Raw genomic sequence first — 26,941 nt, forward strand, 5'->3', positions numbered from 1 at the left:
TTTTGGAGAATTGGGAAAAAATCACAACTGTCAACAGAATAAACAGGACCATCAAAATCACGTATTTTGTCTAAAACCTCTAAAGAATTATTAACACGCCAAAAATAGTTCATATAACTATTTTTATAAACGTTAAAAATAGAGAGAGAGAGAGAGAGAGAGAGAGAGAGAGAGAGAGAGAGAGAGAGAGAGAGAGAGAGAGAGGAGAGAGAGAGAGAGAGAGAGAGAGAGAGAGAGAGAGAGAGAGAGAGAGAGAGAGAGAGAGAGAGAGGGGGGGGGGGGGGCAGTTCGAAGCACTGACAGATTGGTAGTAGAGCAATTATTATACTAGATAATGAAATGAAATTTAAATGATTGCTCGTGTAATTTAGGTAACAAGTACAAAGTCGGGACTTTCAAATATTCGGACGAGGCCTTAATTTGGATAGTTGCAGTGATATGCTTGTTTACAATTTGACTGTCTGTGGAGCGTACGAACCTCAGTAAAGAATTTATAATTTCGTTTTGGAGAACTTCTGTGTAGTATGTTTTGTGTCATACCACCACTTCGTTATTGGCTGCTTTGTCCGCCGATACAACACAACCGCTTTGCAAGTACTTTGAGTTTATTTTTTTAGTTACAGAAATTGGTATATCAAGAACCTTATAACTAATACAGAATTGTTTTCAAAATGAGGCAATTAAATATCAACAGACGAGTATTCTAATTTTATTCAAATAACTGTCAACAGTTTTTTTTATCAGATTTTCATTGTACACCAATGCATGTCACTTGAGAACACACGCTATTTATGTAAATAATTGTAACCCTCTAGATTTCTTTGTTTATTTCACTAAGTTGTTACTTAGTAAGAATGTTTTATGTAGTTTTTACTGAATACATATGTTTTCCTTTGTCGTCGTTTATCAACAAATACATGTGTAAACAAGAATGTTAGTCGACATTTACAACAGTATAATACTTTGAACCGGGGTCTGCTACCAAATCGCCATAGACAGAATTGTACATATGGCATGTAACGTAATCCGCAATTCGTTCGTCCATTGAAAATGACTGGCAACCATCTATGCGCATGCACAGTCGAGAGCACACTCTGGTGTCTGTTGCGTTGACAATTCCAAAGGAGAATGGTGAAGGTTTCATGTCACGTGCTTTCACCATGAAGTAACCAGTTGTTCTGGGGCTAGTTTTCCAATTGAATTGATGTCGAAATTCATTCCATTCCTTTTCTATACCCAAGATATTTCTCGTTACAAGATTTGTAATAGGAGGAGGGGCGGGTGTTGTAGGTGGTGTGCTACTCACGCATTTCAAATTCTCGTTTGAAATAAGATAAAACACTAAAAAGAAAAGAACAATGTTTCAAAACAACATAATTTTGTAAAAGCTTAGGCTTTAGTTAATCGATACAAGAAACACTATCTTACATATTACATATTGAAACTGTGAATTTATATACATTTGTATATACTAAATCGCTACAAATAAATCGTAGTAATTATATATGCACTGTCTCTTCAAACAATCACGAGCTATCATTATTGAAAGAGAGGTGAAAGATACCAAAGGAACATTCAAACTTTACTTTTTCAATTTGTGACTTGGATGTAGAGTTGTCTCTTTGGCACTCATGCCACATCTTTTTTTTATCTATCATCAATAGAAACTGGTCAAACGCAGACCATGCAATATGGGCTTTGCACATTTTTGAAGACCGTATGGTGACCTATAGTTATTAATTTCTATGTCATTTGGTCGCTTGTTGAGAGTTGTCTCATTGGCAATCATACCACATATTCTTTTTTATAGATACTTTGTATTGTATTTCACTTAACTGATATGTTTGATGGAGAGACAGACTGCATATAAAGTGTGGCGACGAGTATGAACATAACGGGATATAAAGAAACTAAACAAGACGGTCACCATAAAAAGGGTGTATAAAGATCACTTATACTGTCTGATACATGTGGGGGTTACATTCCCAACTATTTTTGTGTTTTTCGTAGAAAAGATGACATAGCTTGAACACGGTATACAAAAAGGATACAGATGGACTGTGCCGAATAATCGCAAATTAAGTAGCATTCCCTCTACTCAATCTGATTAAATTTCCGATCTATAGAAATCAAAGATCTGTTGTTCTCTTTTTTAGAAGAAGGATACAATGAAGACGAAATATGATTTTTATTCTCATGTATTTGCTTACCTGGTGGTTGATATTTCCAATTCTTCTGTAGGCAGTTTTTCCACATTTCATTTATGTTATCTTTTGGAACTAGCTCAGTGTATATTTGAAAACACGTGATGTAACCGGTAAATTGTTGGTCGTCTTCTGACGCACCCTTAGCAACAGCATTCCCTAGGTATACTGTTCCTCCTGTTGGCATGGGGATGTTTTTCTGAAAGTCATCATTTGCATTGACCTTTTCTTCACCATTTACGTAAATCTTTATCCGTCCTGATTCAAACTGGCGCTCTATGTACAAGTGATTCCATTCATTTTCTTTAAGTAGATCTTCCTCGGCAACCAATCCAGTGGGATTTGCATATTCATCACGGAATGAAACAACAGTGTGTGTCATAACAAAATTAATTCTTATTTTTTCCTCTTGTCCCAAAACATAATGTAATAATGTCCCTTTTGGTGTTCCGATAGGATAAACATACATGGAGATAGAAAGGTTCTTAAATTCCGAGTCATCTCGAATGTTTGTCTTCAAATATTTCAAATCGTCTGATGTTGGACCAAAAGACATTGCATCAAATGGTAGCTGATCCGGTTTCTTTTCAAACTTGTAACAGTCTCCGACTGGTTCTCGTACAAAATCAACTCTACTCATTGTTTCTGTAAGCAAAGATTTGTTTCCGAGTGGCCATTGGTATTCTGGAACTGGATCCTTCCTTGCTGTTATCATTGACAATTCTACAAAATACAATTAAATGCATAAAAACCATTTAAAATCTAAACAAAGCAAACAAAATGTTGACAAAAGGTGAATTTTACTTTACATTTCAAGTAAAAGTAAATTAATCACTTTAAATTACGATTCCCGGTATAACATTCGTCTTAATGTCAATGTTATTTATTTTTCCAATTTTTTTTTTTAATTCTTATTTCTTAAACTTAAATGTTAGAGATGAAAGTATTTTAAAAAAATCACCAAGTAAGATTAATAGAACTTTCTTCATTGCAGATGTCTTTTACAAAACCGAAAGAATTGTGATTCTTAATAAGACTGAAACAAAAATTGGAATTCGATTTCTTCAGCCACTTCAATCTGGTATGCGGAATCTGGAAGCAAAGCTGATTAAATTAATACCTTTTTGCTCACCTGGTTCAAGACTTCAAAGGCCAAGCAAAATAGGACACCAGAAATGACATTAGATTAACCCTTTCTTTTAAATTAGGATATCAATAAAAGATGTTGGGCATTTGTCACGGAGACAGCTACCAAACAATACAATAAATAATATAAGAGTTCTAGGTATTGAGTTACTTTGTCTCAATCAAATAGTGAATGAACACTTTATTGTAACGTTTATTTGGGACATTGGGAAAGATAGCATATAGTCAAGCATTTTATCCGATCTTGAAAAAAAACCCACAGATAACAGCAATATGTTTCTATAACCAGAATTATTTCTGAAACCGGCGCTTTACTAGTATACGGCTCTCTTTCTTTATAAGAAGTGCTTTTTTTTCAAATCCTATTAAAATTCAATTTACTTTGTTTGGAGTATAACTTACACGAGCGCCACACAATTTAAATGGTGCGAATTTAGTGAAAAAAATTGATTCGTATAAATGGTTCATACATGTATCTCCGAAATCATTTGGCCAGTAGTCAGCACTTTTTGTGCTGACATGAATTGTCATTGATATGGTTATATTTATAAATTTACTGTTTACAAATTTTTGAATTTTTTGAAATACTAAGGCTTTTCTACCTCAGGCATAGATTACCTTAGCTGTATTTGGCAAAACTTTTAGGAATTTTGGTCCTCAATGCTCTTCAACTTCGTACTTTATTTGGCATTTTTAACTTTTTGGGATTCGAGCGTCACTGATGAGTCTTTAATAGACGAAACGCGAGTCTGGCGTATATACTAAATTTAGTCCTGGAATCTATGATGAGTTTATTGGAATAGAATAAAAATGGCACACTTCCGAAAGCGATAATGCAACAAAAATAGTATAATTTATCCTTGTACTTGCGAGGGTATCGGCAAAATGTAGAACGACTATTTTAAAGAGTGTTATAAACTATTGGCCATCATTTTCTACATATGGAAATGCCTGTACCATGTCAGGAATATGATAGTTGTTTTCCATTTGTTTGATGTGTTTCAGATTCTGATTTGGCCATTTTATAAAGGACTTTCCGTTATGATCTGTATTTGTGCTGGGAACAGTATATCTAACGATATATGTTCCTGATGTGTGTTAAGTTACGTTTTTTTATAACGGTCGGACTGAAGAAAAAAATAATAGGCATAATCTTTCTTTACAAATAGTGTTATTCAACGGGCTAAGTTTCTATTGTATCTATTTGTTTTTCATGCCTTAATTTTTAAGCTATCCATACTGTAGCCCATTTAAGACTTCCCAAAAACATGTCATTATTTTTTACATTTTTAAAAATCGCCATGGATAAAATTGGTGATAACGAATCTGAGGCATAAACTTTTATCACAGACTTTTTACATCTTCTTCTTACAGTAAGCGGCCATCTTCAACTGATTGACTACGCTGCCACATTTTTGGAAACTGATTGACTACGATGCCACATTTTTGGAGTACGCGCAATTTGAAATTTAATACAAAAACTAAAATTGGGTGAAATTTATAAACAGGTGCAAATAAAAACATTTCATGCAATTTACTGACGGAGCTGAGCATTAAAAGATTCGGGACTCGAGGCAGAGACCTTCCAACTGGACAAGGTGTTCCAATCTCTGATTGTTCTAGGATATAACGACTCATTCCGAAATGTTGTTTTGCATGATGGTATTCTAAATTCTTTTTTGTTGGTATTTCTGAAAGGGCGTTCTCGTCAGATGTGACCTCTTCATGGGGCTCTCGTTTAAAACTCACTGCATTCAGACTGTAGATTGAAGGTACGAGATGTCAAATTCGCTCAATTTTGACATTGATTCAAATGAGATTATACCATCATTAGTATAGACTGGCAGCAAAAAGACTGGAATTTTATCTCTATTGATTATTTTGACAAATAAATATGATCAAACGATGAGAAGTGCTCTTCAGTCTTGGACAAATACTTTAAGAATTTATTATCAAATAAATTATTGATAATCGCATGAAGGAAAAGTCCTCATCAGTGAAGTAGTGAAATAAGATGTCGTTGATTTCTGTGAAGTATCTCCGCCATATAATGAAATTAAACTACCTAGATATTGTTTAGAACATATAAAAACATCATATCCTAAATAACTCAATTACAATGAACATCTTTTCGAATTAAAATTAACGTTACTTATTAGACGAAAACTTCAACAGTGTATAAACAATCATATTGCTTATTACAAAAAAAAAACTTAAAAAAAGGAGAAAGGTACAATGTGTACCCTGGTGTCTTTTAAATGAAGGATAGTTCATATGTTCTCGAATTTGCAGAATGAATTTTGAATCTGCGTGTATCTATAAAAGATAGTTGTTTTAATATAAAACAATCGGTCATGATGGGCAACTCAGCGTTAAAAGTTACGGTCAGGTCAATAAAGCATTGAATTTTCAAAAAAATGTCTATTTGACTCACTATACTGTAGCGTTACGTACGGTATTGCGTCGCAAGACGTAACATGTATAATTGACAATTAAATTTGACGCCATATGCTAACTTTGACATTTTGTTATCAAGAGCGGAGTACCTGGCTACTCGATCGACTGTTATCAAACAAATACCATACGCTGAAGAAATGTTTCAAAATTTATCATGTATAAGGCAATTAATTACGTAAGGATTGTTTTTATTTTCTGATCTGTGATTAGATGATTTCAAACAAATGCAAACTTTTCTCTTCTTGTTTTGTAGGACGTAGAAACAAGAAGACAAAATGTGTAAGGAACTAGGCACTCATATAGAAAATTGGGATTTCATTTATAGTTTACCTTTTGTTGCACTAAAAACAACAAATTTAGTATGTTCCAGTTTGAGATTTTACATAGAACTCTTGCTACAAATGCATTATTGCTGAACTATGGGTTAAAAGAAACTAACTTTTGTAGTTTCTGTAATGAAACTAAAGAAACTATAAGTCACCTTTTCTGGGAATGTACCCTAGTTAGAAATTTGTGTGGTTAGAAATTGCAGCACTTCTTCTAGTTGAAAATAATTTAACTTTAATACCTAATGTGGATTATATTGTTCTTGGGTCAGAGTCTTGGGATTTTTCCCTAAACTTACTCATTATTTTGGTTAAATATTACATTTATACATGTCGCTTTAATACTTCATTACCGACTCTTACAGGTGACATATCTATGATTAAAAATTCCTACCGAATAGAAAAAATATCAACCTCCTTTTACAGATCCCCTAAAGCAAGAGAGAAATTTTATAGTAAATGGGAATTAATTCAAAACTTAGTTCACATTTGAGGAGAGATCTGTCTATTTTGTACTTACTTAAGGCTTTATAATAGTTCATGTAGAATTAATATAGTATTAATGAATGGGTGTTTTTATAATGGCACTGTTATATGTCCAAGGTCTGTAATAATGGTCGAGGAAGTCTGTAATGGCCCGAGGCAACGCCGAGGGTTATCACAGACATCCGAGGCCATTATTACTGACCGAGGACATATAACAGGGCCATTATATTAATTCTACATGAACCATTATAAAAACACCCATTTCTTAATACATTTATTAACCAACTGATCAAAAGTGTATGTGTTGCTGCTAACTTGATGTACTGTCTTACTCTTTTAATGGCAGTTTAGTTTGAACAAAATAATGTGTACTTCACCATTATAAAGCTTTAAGTATACCAAATATCCAAGATATTAAGTTGAAAGAGATATGTGTTAAACAGGATGAACAGTGATCCCTTTATATGGTTCTTTAATGTTGGTTGCTGGTTACTAAATTAAATAAAATACAAAAAGGTATTATACTCTTTACAACTTAGTTTTATTAACTTTATTAAAAACCCTAACAGGGCTTAATACAGACAAACTGGGCATTAATACAGGGCCAATACAGAAAAACAGGGCCATTACAGAAAAAACAGGGCCATTACAGAAAAACAGGGCCATTACAGAAAATATGTAATTTTTAATAAACAGTCACTTTTGGCAATAATGCACTTAGTTGGTTAATAATAATATGTTGATGCACATCACAACTGGACAGTGATTTGTGTGCATCTTAAAAGTACTATCTATGTTTATTGATATTGTTATATATATATATTGATATACTAGTTTTCGTTTGATTGTATTTGAATTATCTCCCCTTGACTAAAGTTGACATTTATTATGTGATTCTGTCCAACATGTTATCTGTTAATGATCTCTATTGGCCTCTTCTGGTACCTCTCATGTTCAATATCATTGTATAGGCAGTGATGCGTGTGGCTAGAGGAGAAGGCTGTTGCCATCATTAACCTTATCAGCATATTCAGGTATTCTAATCCAGAGTGAAAAAGGATGTGTATGATCGAGTAGAAAATTTAGAACAATTAGCATAACAAACTTTTTAATTTTAGACTGTTATTGAAAAATTTAATATCAATACATGTATTATGAACTAACTATATAATTATGTATCACAATACTTGGTGTATTTTCAGATGAAATAAAAATAAATTACAAAAAAAAATGCAAATTTTTCCAAATTTATTTTGGATAGAATACATCATGTACATAGCAACCTTTAAAAAAAATTATTGCTTCCGGAGGGACACATGAGAAGATAAATTTAGCCTGAACATTTGAATTTTGACAAATTGAACATAAAAATTTATGGTATTTATTTCATAAAAATCGGTCATATAATCAATCGTTATGTTTAATATAAAGCACCGTCAAACCTCAAAAAGACATACGTACAGTATTTCATGGTAATTATGTATTTGATGAAAATTCATAAGAACTTTTTAAAGTTGCATTGCTTTAATAATTAAAAATCAAAGTAACACCGTTGATAAAGCGCGGCACATACAAAAGCTGATTGATTTATTCTTAACAACTGCAAATAGACCGCTCTGCGTTAAACCTAAATAAAAACTTATGATCTAGTAATAAAGGAAATAAAACTTATTTTAATAAAGATCTGCGGTAATCGTTAGTTCTCTTGTGCGATGGAAAAAGCTTGTTATGTTAAATAATTCAATCAGCTGACACATAGTTGTGTGGGGTTTATTCATAAATCTGATTGTCCGAAAAAAAAATGTGTTATAGCATTCTCCAGTTCCTTCGAAAAGTTTTTTGTTCTGAAATCTGCTAAGAAAAATAGCATAGAAATTGTAAAGGGTCTAGTGAAAGAGCAATACGAATGTGATATATTTCTTATTATTTCATCTCAAATATAGAAATAGGCCATTCAAATTGCAGGAAATAATATTATTTTTTACATTCTAAACCAAGTACAAATGGAAATTTCATCGCAATATAATTATTCAATGTAATACCAAAGACATATAATACTTTTATTTATAACATGTGTCTCTGATAATACTATTTCCAGACATGTAGAAAGTACAAAGTCAAACGTACTCGTAAGTGGTTATAATTGTCCATCAAATCTTTCTTCTGTCTTTTATCAGCTTAACATACCGGAAACTAAACTATGATTGCTATCAATATTTAAATCATTTTTATTGGAAACAAACATCTTGTTAGAAATCAAAAAAATAAATAATGGTCTGTTAATAACATAAAAGAGCTTATATATATATATAACAATCTAGCGGTAATCGCCTTTATTAAGATGATCGATACGATTCGATATATTAAATACAAATATAAAAATTAATAATTTCATTACATATATATTATGTCTTGACATTTTTCGCCGATGATTCAATGATTCAAGAAACTGCCGTTTGGAAAACATCAGTAATAAAGCAATAGTGCTATTTTATTTGTATAATGGTCTATAATGGACCTCTCTGACAGTGCTCTTACAAATGATAACTTAGAAATTTTTTCTCTTATCGCCATAACTTTCAAATTAAATTCATACGTAGCTGTAAACGGTATCCATATGCTCTATATGGGCCCGTTAATTTAAAAGAGATAAAGATATTCGATTAGATCATATATTTTGTAGGGTTCGCTTTTCCAGGACCCCTAAGGTGCCCCTATATTCAAACACTCCGTTGAAAGCGATTAAGCGCTATAAACACTGAGATTTCTTATTGGCCTTTGGTTTTCTCGCTTGACATACAATAACATTACTTGTTTCTCTGTGAATATGTGAGTTTATATTAAAAAAGGTAAGTTTAATAATAAACGTAAACATTATAAACTGTGAATTTTGATCATCGACAAAATATGTTTTCATTCAACCCGGCTGAGCCGCTCGCTTAGTTGCTTCTTTCTGTTTTTCTGAAATATATTCTGTTCGAATGTTTTTACTGTAATTTTGTGAACAAATAATTAAAAGAAAATGTGTTTATTTTTGGGTATGTGAAAAACAAAAATTTAGATTGAGTTAATAAAAAAAGTTTGGTTTTTTGAACTGATGAACATGTTTATAGATAGTTTGGAAATTAACATTCTATAATGAAATACATGTAACCTAAAATGAATTTTAAGTGTAAATTAAATGAGTTGAATATGCCTGAAATTGTGAGGGGAATAGGACCTTTATCAGGATTCTGGGATTGTGTGTTTAAGCTCAGGATTTCGGGATCCAAGAATTTGTTTTTCAATTTTTCGTGATGTTAGGATTTAAATTTATTTTAACTGAGGACCTCAGGATTTCGTGTTTTTAAGCATGGAATTTCGATATAAGGACCCCTCCTACCCCCCACCCCAGTTGTCACACAGGAATAATATATGCATGTTTATCGCCCTTCCATACGCCTATATCACCCTGCTCTGTTGCTCCGTAGCTCCGTAATTCTCGTATCAAGGCTTCAAAAAGAGACCAGGCATTATCAAAGACGTCACAATGTGAGAGGAGAAGTTATTATCGACTTCACAATGTAAGAGGAGCGTTATCAAGCTTGCTTTTGTCAAAAGTAAATTGTCTTAGGGAAAGGAAAAAGACCAGTAATAGAACGATAAACAGATGATTGAGTTTTCTTTGTATCGATACATGTACACAACAGCCCGTGTGGATTTTGCTTTTTCCACCTGCCCACCGTGGGCAGCCCACCCATGCCCACTCTAGTATATTAATCTCTTTTTTTTTATAAAAATATTGATTACAAATGTTATTCTGCTTTTTTCAAGTGATTGTACTTGCAAGTCTATAGATTAAACAAAAGAAATTGCATGCCCACTCCTACGGGTGGGCAGAGTGGACAAGGTAGAAATTTTGCCCACCGGGTGCCCACTCCCATGGTGGGCCGGTGGACAAAGCAAAATCCACCTGAGCTGTAGTGTAGCATGTATAGATATCGTAATATATACATGTATCAATGTGTAGAAAACCCAATAATCTATATATAACAGGCTATTATTTAAACTTGGAATTATTATTAATTATGGAATTTTCATAATTTCTTGTGCTGGAAATTTCTAATAAATTCCATGATTATTCTGTACTGCATTGGTCTGTGCTGCACACAACACTTTCTTTTACATAGAAGATAGTACATTTTCAATAGAATGTACTGTGCCGCGCACAACACTATCTATACAAAATACATTATATGTAAAGTGTAATGAACCACTCAAAACATTATTATACCAAATAAACATGGAATTTATTAAAAATTTCCAGCCCAGAAAATTTAGCAAATTCCATAATTAAAAATAATTCCAAGTTTAAATAATAGCCTGTTATATGTATAAACCTTTGGAGTTCATTGCATTCCATCAAAAAATTAAGTTTGGGCAAACATCATTTATGCATTTACAAAATTTAGGGGCATAATTATTACGTCTTGAAAAGCTATTATATTTTTTCTTTGACGCCTTACATCACAGTATGACGTCAAAGCAAACATCATAATATAGCCTTCCTAGCAGGGTTCTTGTTAAGAAGACAAATGAAATGTGTACACTACCTGCAGGAATGGAAATCAAGCTGGACGCATCATTTTGAAACCTGTGAGTCCCTGAGATGCGTCCTGATTGTATTTCCTGAGTCCCAAGCTCATCATTTTGACTAGAATTTATGATCACCGGCATTGTTTCCACACGAGAAACTAAACAGGAAGTCGATTTAAAGAATTTATGTGATATATAGATCAATATTTTTGTTGACTAACATGACTAACATGTACATCACACATTTGTACATGTTAACATGTACAAATGTATGATGTACATGTCTGTATTCGTTTTGACAAGAACCATGTATACATTATTAAACATAGTTTTCTTTTACAGAATACAACAACAACCATGCGTTTGTATATCGTTGGACTTCTAGTGTTGTGGTGTTGTTTGGATATATCAGAAGGATGTAATGAAGCGTTGTGTGTCAGTATTGTCAGTAAATGTATGTTAATCAAGTCATGTGATTGTGACATGACAGACATTAGAAACTGTTCCTGTTGTAAGGACTGTAACATGTGCTTGTCAACGTTGTACACAGAATGCTGCTCATGTGTTGGTAAGTTTAGCTTTTATAGACATTGTACAGATAATGCGGCTCATACATGTATGTGATAAGTTCAGCTTTTATAAACATTCATGTACATGTTAGTACAGACATGACAGAATGAGATATTGCTCCAGCCTCCTCTGACATGTGTTGATGAATTCAGCTTTTATCATGTTTTGAAACATTGTACATATAATGCATATGGTGTTCATACGTGTACATGTACATGTACATTGTACATTTGTATGTTAGTAAATTTTGCTTTTATAATAACTGCATACAGAATGGTATTCATTTGTTGATAAGTTCTACTTTTATGAACATAGTGAACATAATTCTGAGCTCTCCTGTTTTGGTAATATCAAATTTGTTAATATTGTACACAATGTACATTTTTTGTGCATGTGTTGATTGTTTGTTAAATTGAGGATACAAATTAAAGCATTTGAAGTAAAAGGTTTTGAAAAACATCTACAAATGTACATTTTTACATCAGAAATGTGACTTACATTTGTACATGTTGAAATTGATTTTCTGGACTTGTCCAACATGACCATTAATGAATTGAGAAGGAATAGACAAAACCACTGATGCAATGTACAGGATGTACAAGCAGTGTGTTGTGAACAAGCATGACAAGTTAAAATTTAAAAGAAAAAGTAAAATAAAAAAAAATATGTCAAATCATCATGATCATTATTTCAAATTTATTTGTCCTGGCTTTTTGACCAGATTAAAAAAAACAAAAAATTGTTTATTGATTTGGTTGATGTATATATACATGTACAGCAGGCCATTGCCAAGGAGTGTCCTTTATAAACATAGCTATGACTTATCTTTTCAAATTTAGATATATGTTGTTTCATGTGACTAAACATTGCTAAATGAAGGTCAAGTTCATTTGTACATCTAATTACCAGTATTTTGCTAACCTCCAAAATTTGATAAAACAAACACCGTCTTTTATTTCACTTCTTGTCACATTATCATGTACATGTATACATGCTACCTTTACACTGATATAAAGGTATAAAGTTTTGTACATGTAAGGAAATTAAAAGATAATTTAGGGAACAAAAACAGTGTACTATAGAAAAAAACATAGAAAAAATCTGAACTAACATTTTGTCCACCTTTGAAGCTTTTACAGCAAAGAGAATAAATGCATTATGTAATGTTGAAGTGTAATGTTGAAGTTTTTTGTTTAAAATTATAAAAATAACTTGCATCACAACCTGAATGATTTCTGATAACTTGTACAAAATTTACAAAAACAATGTCATTATACATGTACATGTAGGTGAGAAAAAAAAAAACCAATTAATACACATGTACATGTATCTACCATCTAAAATATTTCTGACTTCAGGAATGTGTCCAGCACCTGACCCAGAAGAGGGTCTACACCTTACAAGTACTATAGAAGAATTGAAAGCTCCCATACCAGAGCTGTTTGATGTATTGACCGAGGAGAAAGACGAGGAAATGAGATGGACCACATATACATATCCTGCACATTATGATGCACTTTACTTTAAACCTGGTCATGGAATGTTAGATGTCAATTTTGGTAAGATCTCATTCTGATTTACAGATTATGTTGTAATTGTAAGGGGGAGGGTAGAAAAGGGTACCAGTACCATCCTGAATTCCAGAGAAAGTACAAAAATGTCCTGTGAAAATAATGCGTCTTTTCCTACGTTACTATATAATCAATTCCTAAATTCCTGATGATTTAAATGGTATTCCCAAACCTGTGAATGAAACGATCAATCCAGAATTCCTTTAAAAAATCCTTCAGCCCCTGTTCGTAACAATGGTAAAAGAAAAGTCAGGATACATGTACATGTACTTTACTTTCATCAAGTTTGTAAATAGAATGTTATTTTTCAGAAACACATTGGTTAAACTTTTATAAACCTTAGTTTGAATGTTTTCCCATTTGTATTTTTAAATATCTGCTTTGAATAACAATTTTGTAGATGGCTAAATATAAACAATAGCTAATTGCCACAGCAATCAACAAAGTAAAGATAGGGTTAATTTCGAAATCTAAGGCTTCCAAACTATACAAAATACCAAGAAAAACTTTGTCAGATTATATACTTGGAAAGAGTATAATTGAAAAAAAGGTGGACAAAAACCTTATTTAACAAAATCTCAGGATTCCTCCTTAGCTAATTATGTTAAATATATGAGTGAAAGAGGCTTTGGTTTGACCAGGAAGGTTTTGCAAACATTTGCATTGTCAGTTATGCAGAAATCATGTTCCTCAGTACAAAAAACACCTTCTAACCATGCTTTATTTGAATATTTTTTTTTACAATAAAGGTACAAGACAATCAGTACTAGCTGTGCTGGTTTGCCTATGCATGTGTAATATCTCAAATATTAACCACACCTTATTTAATCATGTTTATAGCACTAATTGTCAGTATTAAACAAATCACATATTGTACTTTGGTACATTATTATCTTTTGTAATATACCCTGGTACACTTTGATCAAATTTTGTGATAAGAGAGGTCTTTTATATAGTCACTTTTGAATTTACTGCTTTAACAACTTTTGTGGAACCTAAAGCCAGGTGGAGGTCAAAAAGGTTAAATAAGATCAGATAAGTTTACACAGGTGTCAGTGATATGTCACTCAGGTAAGAGACATAATTCACTACTTCAAAGCAATTAGACTTTGTAGTATTGTACTCTGTTATGAATGAAATAGTTGTATTTTTTATTGAGGTGTCAATAGGGGGAACTTTATTTTCAACTTTTTATTGTCCTGATCAGTGTAATAGACCTGATATAAGACTTTAGAAAAAAAAATACTGGTACAATTATATGTACTATGTAAAGAAAGATTTGGAAATGTGAATCACATTTTGTACATGAAAGTACAAAGTATCAATTTATATCTAATTTTTAGTCTGCAGAGCTTTCAGTAAAGAACAGGGGGGGGGGGGGGGGGGGGGGTCAATTACCATGATTACAAATACTAATTCATATGCGATTTATACATATTATTTAAATGATATTTTCTTAAATAAACAGAATGATATAAATTCATAAAATTGGACAAATTATAAACGATTTTGACAAATAAGCATAAATGCAATAGTTTATAAGAAGGTAAAATTTCTTAATTCTGTTTGATGTAAATTCATATATAAAATCATATAAATGCAATATAAATCAATTTTTTTAAAGCCAGCTGTCTAGTAGATTTTTTTTGTTGGTCAAATCAATAATCAAAATCCGTCGACCTGTTGCTGTCTTTCCTACTTTCACTCTTCCAGCTGAAATTTAGAGCACACCTTCTCAAACTAAGGTAAAATCAAAGGTTTCATAAATACTGATTCAAAAAGGGTGAATTATTGACTTGCAAGCCAATTATTCATTGGTGATGGTTATGTTTGCAAAAGTTGACATAACTGTCTGCAACATGTAAAAGTAAAAAATTATTTTAAGTATTTCCACTTTTATGAAAGCTTGAAACCTGAAATTCATCCTTATTTTTTTTTTCTTTTAAAATCATACCAAAATGTCCCTTTAAAATGAGAACAGAAAAATGACAAAATACTTAGTAGAATTATATTAAGCTGAAAATAAATGTTTATATATTGGATCTGTCACTTTTTATGAAGGTATAATGTATATTTTATACAAAAAGATATAAAAACCATAAATGTTAGATTTGCGGTTTAATGGGGAACCAGGAAAAGAATTGAACATGTTGAAAAATGATGTACAAGAATATAATTGATTAATAAATATGTTATAAAACTAAAAATAATAATGGGAATGTCAAATGTTCATTTAAAATAACAATAAAAAGTTACATGTTCATTGGTTAATGTGGAACACATTTAAACTAACAATAAAAGGGACATGTTCATCATGTTCATTGGTTAATTTGACATATTTCTTGTTCCGACATTTGTTAAAGTGCAATTAATGAGAAAATAAAACTTTTCTGTAGGAATATTATACAAATTTCTAACTATATATTCCTAAATTACTGAAAAGAAAAAATACAATTATAGGTTATCATGATAACAGGTGTCAAATGTAAAGTAATTCTTTCAAGTTTTTTTTATGTTTTTGCAAGAAACAATTCTGATAAAGATAAAGTAGACTTGTTCTACATTATTACAAAATGTGTTATTAGGACAAAAAAATGCAGTAAACATCCTGCAACACACCAGGTACATAATATTGTACTATCCCTAAAATTTGCTCTTATTATCAGTATTTTTTCACTTATTATGATTCCTCAGTACAATATTGCATTTGACTTGGTTGGGACTAAAATGATTATCCTAAAATATCATGTTTGTTCTAGCTGTTTGCAGTACTTCTGTTAATAAAAAAAATGGAGATGTTGTATCATTGTTCAAATGACAAAGATAGAACATTGTAGAAGTAATAGACAACTTTCAAGTACGATGCATTTCCATAAAAAAAACCTTGGTTTTAGTGAACATCATGCATTCGTGCGTCACTACTGTTCCCATGCTGAGCGACTAGTTGGAAAAATATGATACTATACAGGAATTATTCAGCAAATTGTATTCTCGTAATTGACCATCAGCACTGCTGTCATCAGGGAATTGTGATTATGTACCTACAGAACAAACATTTTTTCTAGTTTATCCCGCACAATGACGATCACTAAGACGCTTGATGAACGTTCATAGTACAGGGATACAGGCAATCCCCACTATCTGGTGAATGACGTCATAAAGGCTTGCATAAATGACAATTTTTTCTTGTGACGAACAAAATTTAAAGTGGGCTTTCATATGGCACTGATGTTGAGAAATACAAGGGAATGTTGGATTTTATTATTGACCTTGGCTCTGTCCATTTCTTGTCTTTGTACATTTGTATCTTGAATTGTTTTGTGACTTATTCAAAACAAGATAATTTGCTGGTCATATTTGTATGCATTATTATTTTGCTTTATAGTACCATAATGTTATATATATATATTTGATGCTATATTTGTGTTTTTCTTGAATGTGATGCAGCATGCTATCTGAAATAATTTTCAAATAGGATATGCGTTATGGGTGTGATACTATGATATCATTTATAGAAACAATATGGTATTTCAAAATTCTCTGTATGCCTGAAGGATGTGACAAAGTATATTATTTTTTGGGGGGAGAACACTGCTGATAATTTTCAAACAATCACCTCAAGCTTTTTATGCCACATTTATGGGCATAAGTATTTTGGTCTGTGGGTCCATTGCAGGGGCTTGTTTTTTTTTTTAGAAATAAGTCTCTTATTTAGATAATTAGGTCATGGTTAATGCTTTCAACAATAAGCAAAAAACTAGTTTATACCTTATAATAAACTTTGATTGTTAGTAGTCGGTAGGGGATTTTAGAGAACTATTAATTATATCCAATGTCAAGAGTGTTTTCCACACTTTTTTCATCATGCTTGAAGATATTGATTGACAATTGGCATATTAGTTTCAGATCTAGATCAAGTTCAAATTTTTGTTTTGGTATGATAATTTTCTGCATGTTATTATGGTCCTTGGACTTGAAAAATTCACTCATATAATCAGTAATTCACACTGTTTTTAGTCATGCTTAAATATGATGACTTGATATTTACTTTTTGTTTACACCATGAATAGTTATAAAACAAGTTAGCATTTTGTTGCAGTATAATGTAATTTTTACCCAGTAAGGGACTATGTACATGATGTATTGCCCTGCAATACTCTCAGAATGCTTGTTTTGTTGGGTATAACACATTTTAGTGTTTATTTTTTTTATGTCCATGATGTAGACAAGTACCAATTATAAACATTCATAGTTGTCATGTTATTGCATAGTCTATCAAAAAAAAAATGATATGTTTTGCCTCAATGAAGTTGTGAAGTTTGATTTTGGAATTCTGTTTCTGTTGGCTTTGGCTGTGTCTAAAAATTGTTGAAGTTTGGAAAAAGTTAGAAAAAGAGAATAATTACAGTGGTTAATTTGAAATGGGAGATAGCTTGAAAATAAACTTACAATTGAAATTTTTTTGGTCGTATATTGGTACACATATCATGTTGGCGTTGTGGCCTGCGTCGTCGTCTGAAGACTTTTGGTTTTCGCACTATTACTTTAGTTTAAGCAAATAGAAATGTATGAAATTTAAACACTGTAAGGTTTATGACCATAAAAGGAAGGTTGGGATTGATTTTGGAAGTTTTGGTCCCAACAGTTTAGGAATTAGGGGCCAAAAAGGGCCCAAATAAGCATTTTCTAGGTTTTCTCACTATAACTTTAGTTAAAGTAAATAGAAATAAATGATGTTTTGATATATATAAAGTGATTGATTAAATACATATTGTAAATTGACAGTGCAAAAAAAACCAGAAAAATTTACCAAGAATTGTATGCTTAACATATACCGTAGATGAGAGGGTGATCTTTTTATATCGAGAACATAGTCAACAGATACTGAAGCATTTACTGTTATTATTGTCCTTTAATATATACATTGTACATATTTTTTTTTCAAAATTAAAGATCTTTTCTTTGTATACTATAAAATTGAATTTTGTTTGTTTCATGTATTTAAATAATTGTCTTTTCCAGTGATTGATTATATGAGATGATAGAACCAACTAAATCTGGCATATGAACATAAAGTATAATGAAAATAAAAGGCCAATTAGAAATGAGAACCATTTGAAGATCAATGATATTTTATTGGATTTATTGTCAAAATAATTTTTCCTGGTTTTGGGGTAACCAAAGAAATCAGGTTTCAATTTCCATGTTCACATCTTTTTCTTTTACATTAAAAGATAAAAATAAATTGCAAAACTGCTATTATTATTTCTTATTTAACTTTGATATTTTACCATATTTAGAATGTAATCATTAGTACATTAAGCTATTTCTTTAGGAGCACTTTGAATATGCTTTAAAAATTTCCAATATAAATAAAAAATATGAATTAACAGTACAAAAATGTATGCAACACCAAAACATGTCTAATTACCACCCACATACATTAAGTATTACTCAAACTGATCAATTGTTATCAATCACTTTACAAGGTAATCATTGATCTAAATAAATTAGTTTGTGCAAATGTTCCTGTCTGGGACACACATTTATTGTTTAAATTCTTAACATTTTTGGGTTTCCATCCCCTAACAGACCCCCCTGAGGTAGACTTCTGCACCTGGGTTATAGAAATTAGTAAATTTCAAAGTTACCAGGTGCTCACCTATAAATACCTTTAATTTGTTTCTGTAATAAACATCAGTCAAAATGTTGATTGCTAAACAAGGTGGGGTACTGTGGGGTGAAATTGGTTTTTAACCGGTTTGTTATTTTAACTGATTTGTGTAGGGATAAAAAAGAAATGGTTTGTTTGAAATGATTGACATAGATATGTCTACTTAACCACAGATTTTTGTGGTAATATATTGTACAGGTATTTTGTTTTTTATGACTGGGTTGATAAGTTTTATCTGGACCAATCCTTTTGATATCTGGACACATCCTAATGATGACAAATCAAAACAAATTATAAGGCAGACACAATGTATTAACAGGAAGAAAAGTCTGGATTAATATGTTACAAAATAATATGTCATTAACATGATTTATATACATTTATTTATTTATATATAAACCTATTAAAGATGTCCAAACATCATAGAATACAAATTTATTTGTGTATATGATAACTGAAATTCCTCATGTTCATCAGTAAAATCATTACGAAATTTAAACCCATTACTAAATATAATTATGCTTGTAATACTTGATATCAAACTTGTATTTAAATGATAAATTGAGTGTAGATTGTACTATTTGGCATTTAACATTACAGTTTTACACTAACAGGGAACGACATGGAATTCTATGCGAATGTTGTCATATTTTTTTTTTAAACTTTGGATATTTACAATTAAAGATATGTATCATTAAATACTGATCTTAACTTATATTCAAGTATGATTGCCAATGACATAACTATCCACAAAGGTTTAAATGAAGTAAATGTTAGCAATTATAAACAGTTATACACATGTATACAGCCGCCAACAATGAGAAAACCAAACTTTGTAAAAATGAAATCTTAGTTAATTTTAAGCGCATCCTTGGATTATTTGTTTCTTGTTTGTCTAAACTATTTGTTTATAATTTATAATGTTTTTTGCACGTTTTAACAAAGTAATGTTCACAACTTGAAAAAAATTATTGGTTGTGTACTGTATGTAAACAAGATCCAAAAGTTCATTGCTATTTTACATTGGTTCTCTATTCTTATTGTAGGTGCTGCAGAAAAGGACCATAACAGAAAAAGTATCATTCAACAAGGCAAAAAAGACGACAATTGTACTGTAGCTTTCATGTCTGACTGTCTGTCATTAAAACGGTGTAAACTGTCTTGCCAATCTATGGGAGCATCCCGTTACAGATGGTTCCATGAACATGGATGTTGTCAATGCATTAGTTCGGCATGTATTAATTATGGCCTCAACAAACCAAAATGTCGCCTCTGTCCAGATGAGGACGGGGATGATGGCGATGAAGGAGAAGAGGAGGAGGAGGATGTGAAAGAGGTTTTTGAGGAAGAAAAGATAATAGAAGAACTTGTTGACAAAGAAGCAGTAATAAAACAATTTGAAAGAAAACATGAAGATCACAATGAGGAAGAAATTATCGAAGACGAAATAGATGAATTTGATATCAAGCGTGTATAAAGAAATAGATGTTTTTGATATCAAACTTATAAGATCTGAAAAATGTTAAACTAGGTTTCAACATTCAGTATTTTAAGTGTATATTTAATATTAATCCAAATCCACTATTTAATGATACACTTTTTCGTTACGTGATTTGATGTATTCTTGACCCAGTTAGTTAATGTTAAAATTAACATTTTGTCAAATACTTTCCTGATATTGAAGCTGCATAAAGTTGGCAACTTCTAACAAGAAATATCTTTAAATATACTTCTTGTAATTTGCCACATTTCAGACTGAAGTAGTTGCACTTGTAAATTTTAGTACAGCATTGAATTTGAAATGAAAGGCAGCCAAAAGGTTGTTAGGTATGTTAAGTTCTGCAGTGATTCAGAAATAGTTTAACAAAAACTTAACTTCATTAGAAATGATGTAAGGGATAATTTCAACATATATAACCCAATAGTACAAAAAAATCTGACAGCTATGACTAATTATTAAATTTGAATTTTTAATATGTTTTTGTGTTGAATAAATGAATGTCTGAAACAAAACAAGCAAAAATTATAGAATCAGTTTGATTTTTAACACTTTAAGGGAAAGGGTTTATTCAAACTTTGAAATCAATTATCCTAAATAGGTTTGTTTCATAGGCTGTCTGTTAATCTGTGTTAAACCCCCTATTTTTGGAGGTATAGGTACAATGTATAGGAATGGACTAGTACATTTGTTACATCAATTTAGGCTTGTTTTAGACAAAGTTATTGTATCAGCTCTTACATACAAGTTTGTAAGGATGGTATGGTCAAGATATTTTAGTATTAAGTATATGGTGAAAATTGTATTTGGGGAGGGGTGTCAGAAGAAGGCTCTTCAAGACATGAGGTACTTTTTCTGGTACAAGTGTCTGCAATTGTCTCTGGCTGTAGTAGTCCACATAGGATAAATGTATAAGCGAGTTCATATTATACAGAACAAACTATTATCATTATCTTTTGTGAATGTTTCAGTGATTGGAATGAAACAAAAGAAAATTGGATATCTGTTTAATTTCTCAAATATGTTGTTTTTGATAATGTTTTATAAAATGAAAACAGTAATAAGTATTTAGTTGTAATAACACATTTCAGCATTGGAATTCTGTCAAGTAGGAAGAATCTTCTTTTATCATGTGTGCATGATATAATTGTTAAATGGAAGTGATTGATAATACATATGACTATATATGTGCATACATGGTGCAGTTTCTTCTTGTTGTGTGGATGCTGTCTAGTAGTTCTTTTTTTTTTTACATATCTTACATCATTAAGGTAGGTGAGGTGAATATTACCTTAGCAATTTTACTTAAAAAGACAAAAGCTAGGAATGAGGAAAAATATTATATACTTCAAAATATATTTATCTTTTTCAAACATTTATAAAAGCAGAAAAATCAATGATATTTTGCTATAATCAGTCAATTTGATTCCATTTTGTCAAAATAAGTTAAAAAAAACCAATATAGCTGATTTATAATTGGCTTGCAAGTCAATAATTCAACCGTATTTGCCTTCATATTGAAGCAAACTTTAATATTACTTTTAGTGGAGATGGGTTGCTCCAGTGGTCAGCGTGTAAATTCGTTAAAAGAAAAGTAAAACAATGAAGATATAGCAATAGCAATTTTGTTGGTTAATTAGGTGGTGCCTTGTCTAAAATGTGCTTAAAGTGCTGATTCCTTTTAAAAAACTTTATGATGATTATGAGTTGTTTCTTTTGGACTTTTTGTAATTTTTATATATATAAGTTTTAGTATGAGAATTTGGGTTAAATCAGTGAATATGCATTCAATAGCTAATGACCCTTAAAGGTACCAACAAATTTGAATACAGATTTGTTTTGTTTAAAAAAGTAAATGATAATAACATACAGCTGTTATCTGTTTAAAAAGAAATGTTTAAACTACATGAAATTGATTTATTGTTTTGTTTAAATTTTTCTTTCATGTATTTATAATTTGAAAGTTTTATGCATTCAGTGTTTCAGCTGGTTATTTCTTTTTCATTCTACAGTTGTTGTTTTTTTACTTAAATTACAACCTATTTGTTCTGTTAAGAATTTGTTATGTTATCTTAAATTAGTTTTTTTTATAGATTTCTTTGAAAAATTGTTTGTTAATATCTTTTTAAAAGTTAATTATGATAATTGAAGGAATAGCACAGTTGTTAGTTGAATATCTTATATAGATCTGAAGTAGTTTTATTGCACTGCTTTGTTTTCATATTAATTTTATTTAATTCTATGTAAGTCTTATTTTACTGTATACACATGATACCCAGCCAATGTATTTTGTTTGTTTTGTTTTATCATTTGGTTGTGTTACATGTTTATTTGGTCTGATAGTTTTTAAGCTTTATTTAAATATTTTATGAGTAACATTACCTCTTTAATGTGTTCTAAATCATTAAAATCTTCTGAAAATATAACAAATTCATCTTTTGAGTGGTGCTTCTGAGTAATTGTATTATCTTCAGGATTGGGAACCAGCGGGGTATTTTGTCTGAAAAAAATCCATCATTTTTTGTTATGTTTTTGTATGCACATCTTCACACACTAAACCTATATCTTTTTATAAGATGCTCTTTTTCATTGCATTGTATCTCAGACATTGTCCTCCAATAGACATCTGTTCCAGAATAAAGAATTATGAATTTCTTGGTCATTTTTTCGAGTCCCTTGTACTTTATTATTATCTATATAGCATGTTGAATGATATAAACATGCCTCAAGTAATGTCAGTTGTATTTCTATTTCTTTTGATAATGAAAATACAATGTTATGTAATTGTGATGTTTTTACAAATATATGAATATTTTTATGACTTTTGTGGTTAAATGAACATTATTACATTTATTTTATTGTGCCCACCTGCGTTTTATTTTAAAACATACTTTACATATGATTATTTAAATGTACTTAACACCTTGGCTAGAACTTCACACATATCTTCGTTTTTAATATTTGTAATTTTAAAGTCTTCCAATTAAGAAAAAAGGCATAAAGTTAAATTTGTTATATATATATAAATTTTTGCAGCATTGTTAAAGATAAATTGTGCCTTAATTGATGTGTATTTTTATATTCAATTTTGGTATTTTACTTAAAGTACATTTTTATACAATTTTATCTTAGAGTTTGTGAAAGTTATTGTTGTCAGATGATGTTTTGGTCTATCATGCAGATACTGTTGTTTGGGTTTTGGAGGGTTACAAATAAAGGTAAAAGGGTGTGAGGGGTGTGGGGTAGTCAGATTGCATTGTTCATGCTATCCCAACATATATGGATTTAAATTGAATTCTTTCACCTTATTGTGTAGTATAAACTTTTCAAAAAAAACCAAAAAAATCCATTAAGATTTAACTGAAATTCCTTCCAACCCCCATCATTTCATGTTGGTACATCTACACAGAAATGTAATGGAGGGAAAAGGGAAGGTACTTTCGACATAATTTGACATGTGTTCGTTACCTTTTTTCATTGAAATTAGCATTAAGAAGTTAAGTGCTTGGTCATTTAAAATTTAGGGCATTGATGGATAAAATGAAAAGTACCCTTTACCATATATTTATCATTATAATACAGCATTGTTTAGAAAAAACTTCAAAGATAAACATTTCAGTCCTAGAAATTTTCATAGTCTTCAAAGATTTATAAGAAACCCAACCATTACCAAGTTTTAATGCATTCTTTTTTTGTTCAGAAAAAATACAATTATGCCTGAATTTTGTATAACAACAATTCTTCTCACACCGTATGTGTTTCAAAATAAAGGGAACAAACAACCTAAATAAAAAAATGTAGAAAACGTGACTTAATTATTAACTGATCCATATTATATGTATTTGCATTTAGAATATTTACAAATCAGCTGTAAGTGTTTTGATAAAAATGTTTGTTTATAATTACAATATGTAATTTCCGTTGTGTATTTGAATAAATAAAAAAATTAGAAGTTAATTATTTTAATATCATTTCACTATGTCAGAGGACAGTGGAGGATGAAAAAATGTCTTCAGTTTGATATTGTTCGCCGCAGTATTATTGCCATCTTCAAGCCATTATAATAAATAACAGTTTATTTGGTAATTAATGACAGCAGCTATGCCATGTTTTTGTCTTTAGTACATTCACATCAATAGAACAGATTATTTGGAGGGCTTTGGTGGCAGATTTATCTTAGTTCTGGTAATTAATCATATATTGTATCACTATTCTGTCGTCACTGATGTTATGAGTTCGAACACTACACATAGCAACTTTATTTAACTCCAATCTCAATTAACTAGGTGTACCAGTTTTCCTGTCTGCTTATCATGTGAAACAAGTTTTCATTGTTCAAAAACTGTGGATAAAAGAATCAAACATTGAAAAGATAATATAATGCATTCTTGTCATTGGGTTAACACCATGGCTTACTGACATTAAGATTTCTACAGGATTATTGTAGAAAAAATATCGGAAATTGATGAGACTGTCATTAAAGTGAGAGGGTTAGCGCTATAGAACCAGGTTTAATCCACCATTTTCTACATTTGAAAATGCCTGTACCAAGTCAGGAATATGACAGTTCTTGTCCATTCGTTTTTGATGCGTTTTGTTATTTGATTTTGCCATGTGATTATGGACTTTCCCAATTGATCTTCCTCTAAGTTCAGTATTTTTGTGATTTTACTTTTTTTGTACTCGGAAATAAGCAATTAAAATACATGATTTAGTGTGTCAAGCACAAATTTTGTATTCAGAGCGCTGAGTATAGTTTTCTGACAGTAGACCGGCCATATCCCCTTTGATTAATAAGACCTAGAAATCTCATTTAATTAATATTTGGTATATGGATTAGTTGTAAGGAAAATGTCTGGCGTGTGATCCTTGCCTCATAGGCAAACTCCAGTGGTCTGAGACATGTCGGACAATTATTCTATGCTGCACTAACACTTCATTGGAAGAAGACATTTCTGCCATGTGATCCCCAATTGCCCATGTTTGAGTGTTCCTGGTAAAAGTAAAACCAGAAAAGTGCTTCAGGTGCAATACATTTATGTAGTGTATTTTCAATTGATAAGAGTTAAACGATTCAAAATAAGATAAGTTTTATAAATCCTAATAAGTATGAGATTTAGAATGGAGCAAACCAAGTTAGAAATTGGGTGGCGTCACTTTTACGATTATGAATTATGCCCCTTTATAAATGGCGAAAATTAATTAATCAGCCGTTTCCGTTCTCTCATTTCCGTTTGCCTCAACCTGTTACAAAACTTACACTTAATGCTTATTACCACAAAAACATATCTAGTTAAAATTGGGTGGTTCAATTTTACTGCATGAGTTATGATCCTTTATGAATGGTAAGCATTGGTTAAACTGTCGTTTTCTTATAAAAGAGACAAATAGGGGTTGATTTAAAATGTATGAATGTGGGAAGACTGCCCATGTAGTTCAAGATATTCAATCGTACAATATTGATATTATTTGAGTAATTGAATGTAGGTGGAGTCACTGTGGAACTTTTACTACATCTACAGTTGAAACGATCATATATTCAGGTAGAAAAGTTAATAAACATCAGCTCGGATTGCTGTCATCATGAACAAAAATGCTAAAGGTGCACGTGCGCTCATATAATGATAACCAGTAGATGAGAGAATATTTGTTGCAACTTTCCATTCCAAATATGAACAGATGATTGAATGCTGTGCACCAAAAAATTATGCAGATGATGAAACAAAAAGAACCTTTTATGAGAATCTGCAAAATATGACTTGCAATAGACCAAGCCATGACATCCTTATTGACTTAAGAGACATGAATGATAAAGTAGGAAAATACAACTAAGATAGAGTAATTGGCAAGCATGAACCTTGCACTATATCTATAATCGAAAATGGAGAACAAGGCTGTGGTAAGATCTAAACTGTGTTCAAAGAAACACCAAGAAACACTCTAGGACTCATAAAACGTGAAAGAAGTGATAACACCTGGATAAGAATTCAGCAGAGAAAAGATATAACAACCAAATATAATAGCACAAAATCAGAACGAATCCAAACTCCTCTAAGAAAAGAATATTTAGTCGAAAAAAAGAATTAAAACGTAAAGCCATTTTGAAGTGGATAAGGCAATAATATACCTAGAGTCACTTTCCAACGAAGCAGTGGAACTTAGCACTGTTTTATAAAATCACAAGATTATTAGATATTAGATCAGGTAGAGGATGTAAAGACCATATTTTTTACCATCAAAAATAAAATAGAGCAAAGTATAGAGTGGCATAACAAACTAGTCCTTAATTTCATCGACTTTGACAGCATTAAAAGTAGTTGCTGATGGGCCATCCTTAGCGCATATGGTTTACCATTAAAAATAATCACCTTAATACAAGCTCTTTACATAATCTATGAATGCTGTGTATTACATAAACGGTCAGCAGTCAGAAT

General features: G+C 31.1%; 2 protein-coding genes across 3 annotated transcripts; one reads left to right on the forward strand and one right to left on the reverse strand.

The window, feature by feature from the left end:
• Nucleotides 1-705: 705 nt before the first annotated feature.
• On the reverse strand, nt 706-3,268 carry LOC139523281 (uncharacterized). The gene is made up of 3 exons (XM_071317146.1): nt 3,166-3,268; nt 2,211-2,927; nt 706-1,341 (listed from the first exon to the last, which is right to left on the reverse strand). Exons 1-3 carry the CDS (start codon nt 3,191-3,193, stop codon nt 935-937), a joined length of 1,152 nt encoding a protein of 383 aa, XP_071173247.1. The 5' UTR covers nt 3,194-3,268; the 3' UTR covers nt 706-934.
• Nucleotides 3,269-9,355: 6,087 nt separating this feature from the next.
• LOC139523293 (twisted gastrulation protein homolog 1-B-like) lies at nt 9,356-24,464 on the forward strand. Of its 2 annotated transcripts, none has more exons than XM_071317160.1 (4): nt 9,356-9,468; nt 11,537-11,762; nt 13,123-13,323; nt 20,056-24,464. In XM_071317160.1, the coding sequence occupies exons 2-4, from the start codon at nt 11,552-11,554 to the stop codon at nt 20,484-20,486; spliced, it is 843 nt and encodes a 280-aa protein (XP_071173261.1). In that variant the 5' UTR covers nt 9,356-9,468; nt 11,537-11,551; the 3' UTR covers nt 20,487-24,464. The 2 variants fall into 2 exon arrangements, with proteins under 2 accessions (XP_071173261.1, XP_071173262.1); XM_071317161.1 differs by having other exon boundaries at nt 9,359-9,448.
• The last annotated feature ends 2,477 nt before the right edge of the window (nt 24,465-26,941 follow it).

Source organism: Mytilus edulis, chromosome 5 (assembly GCF_963676685.1).
Source record: "Mytilus edulis chromosome 5, xbMytEdul2.2, whole genome shotgun sequence".
NCBI classification, from domain to species: domain Eukaryota; kingdom Metazoa; phylum Mollusca; class Bivalvia; order Mytilida; family Mytilidae; genus Mytilus; species Mytilus edulis.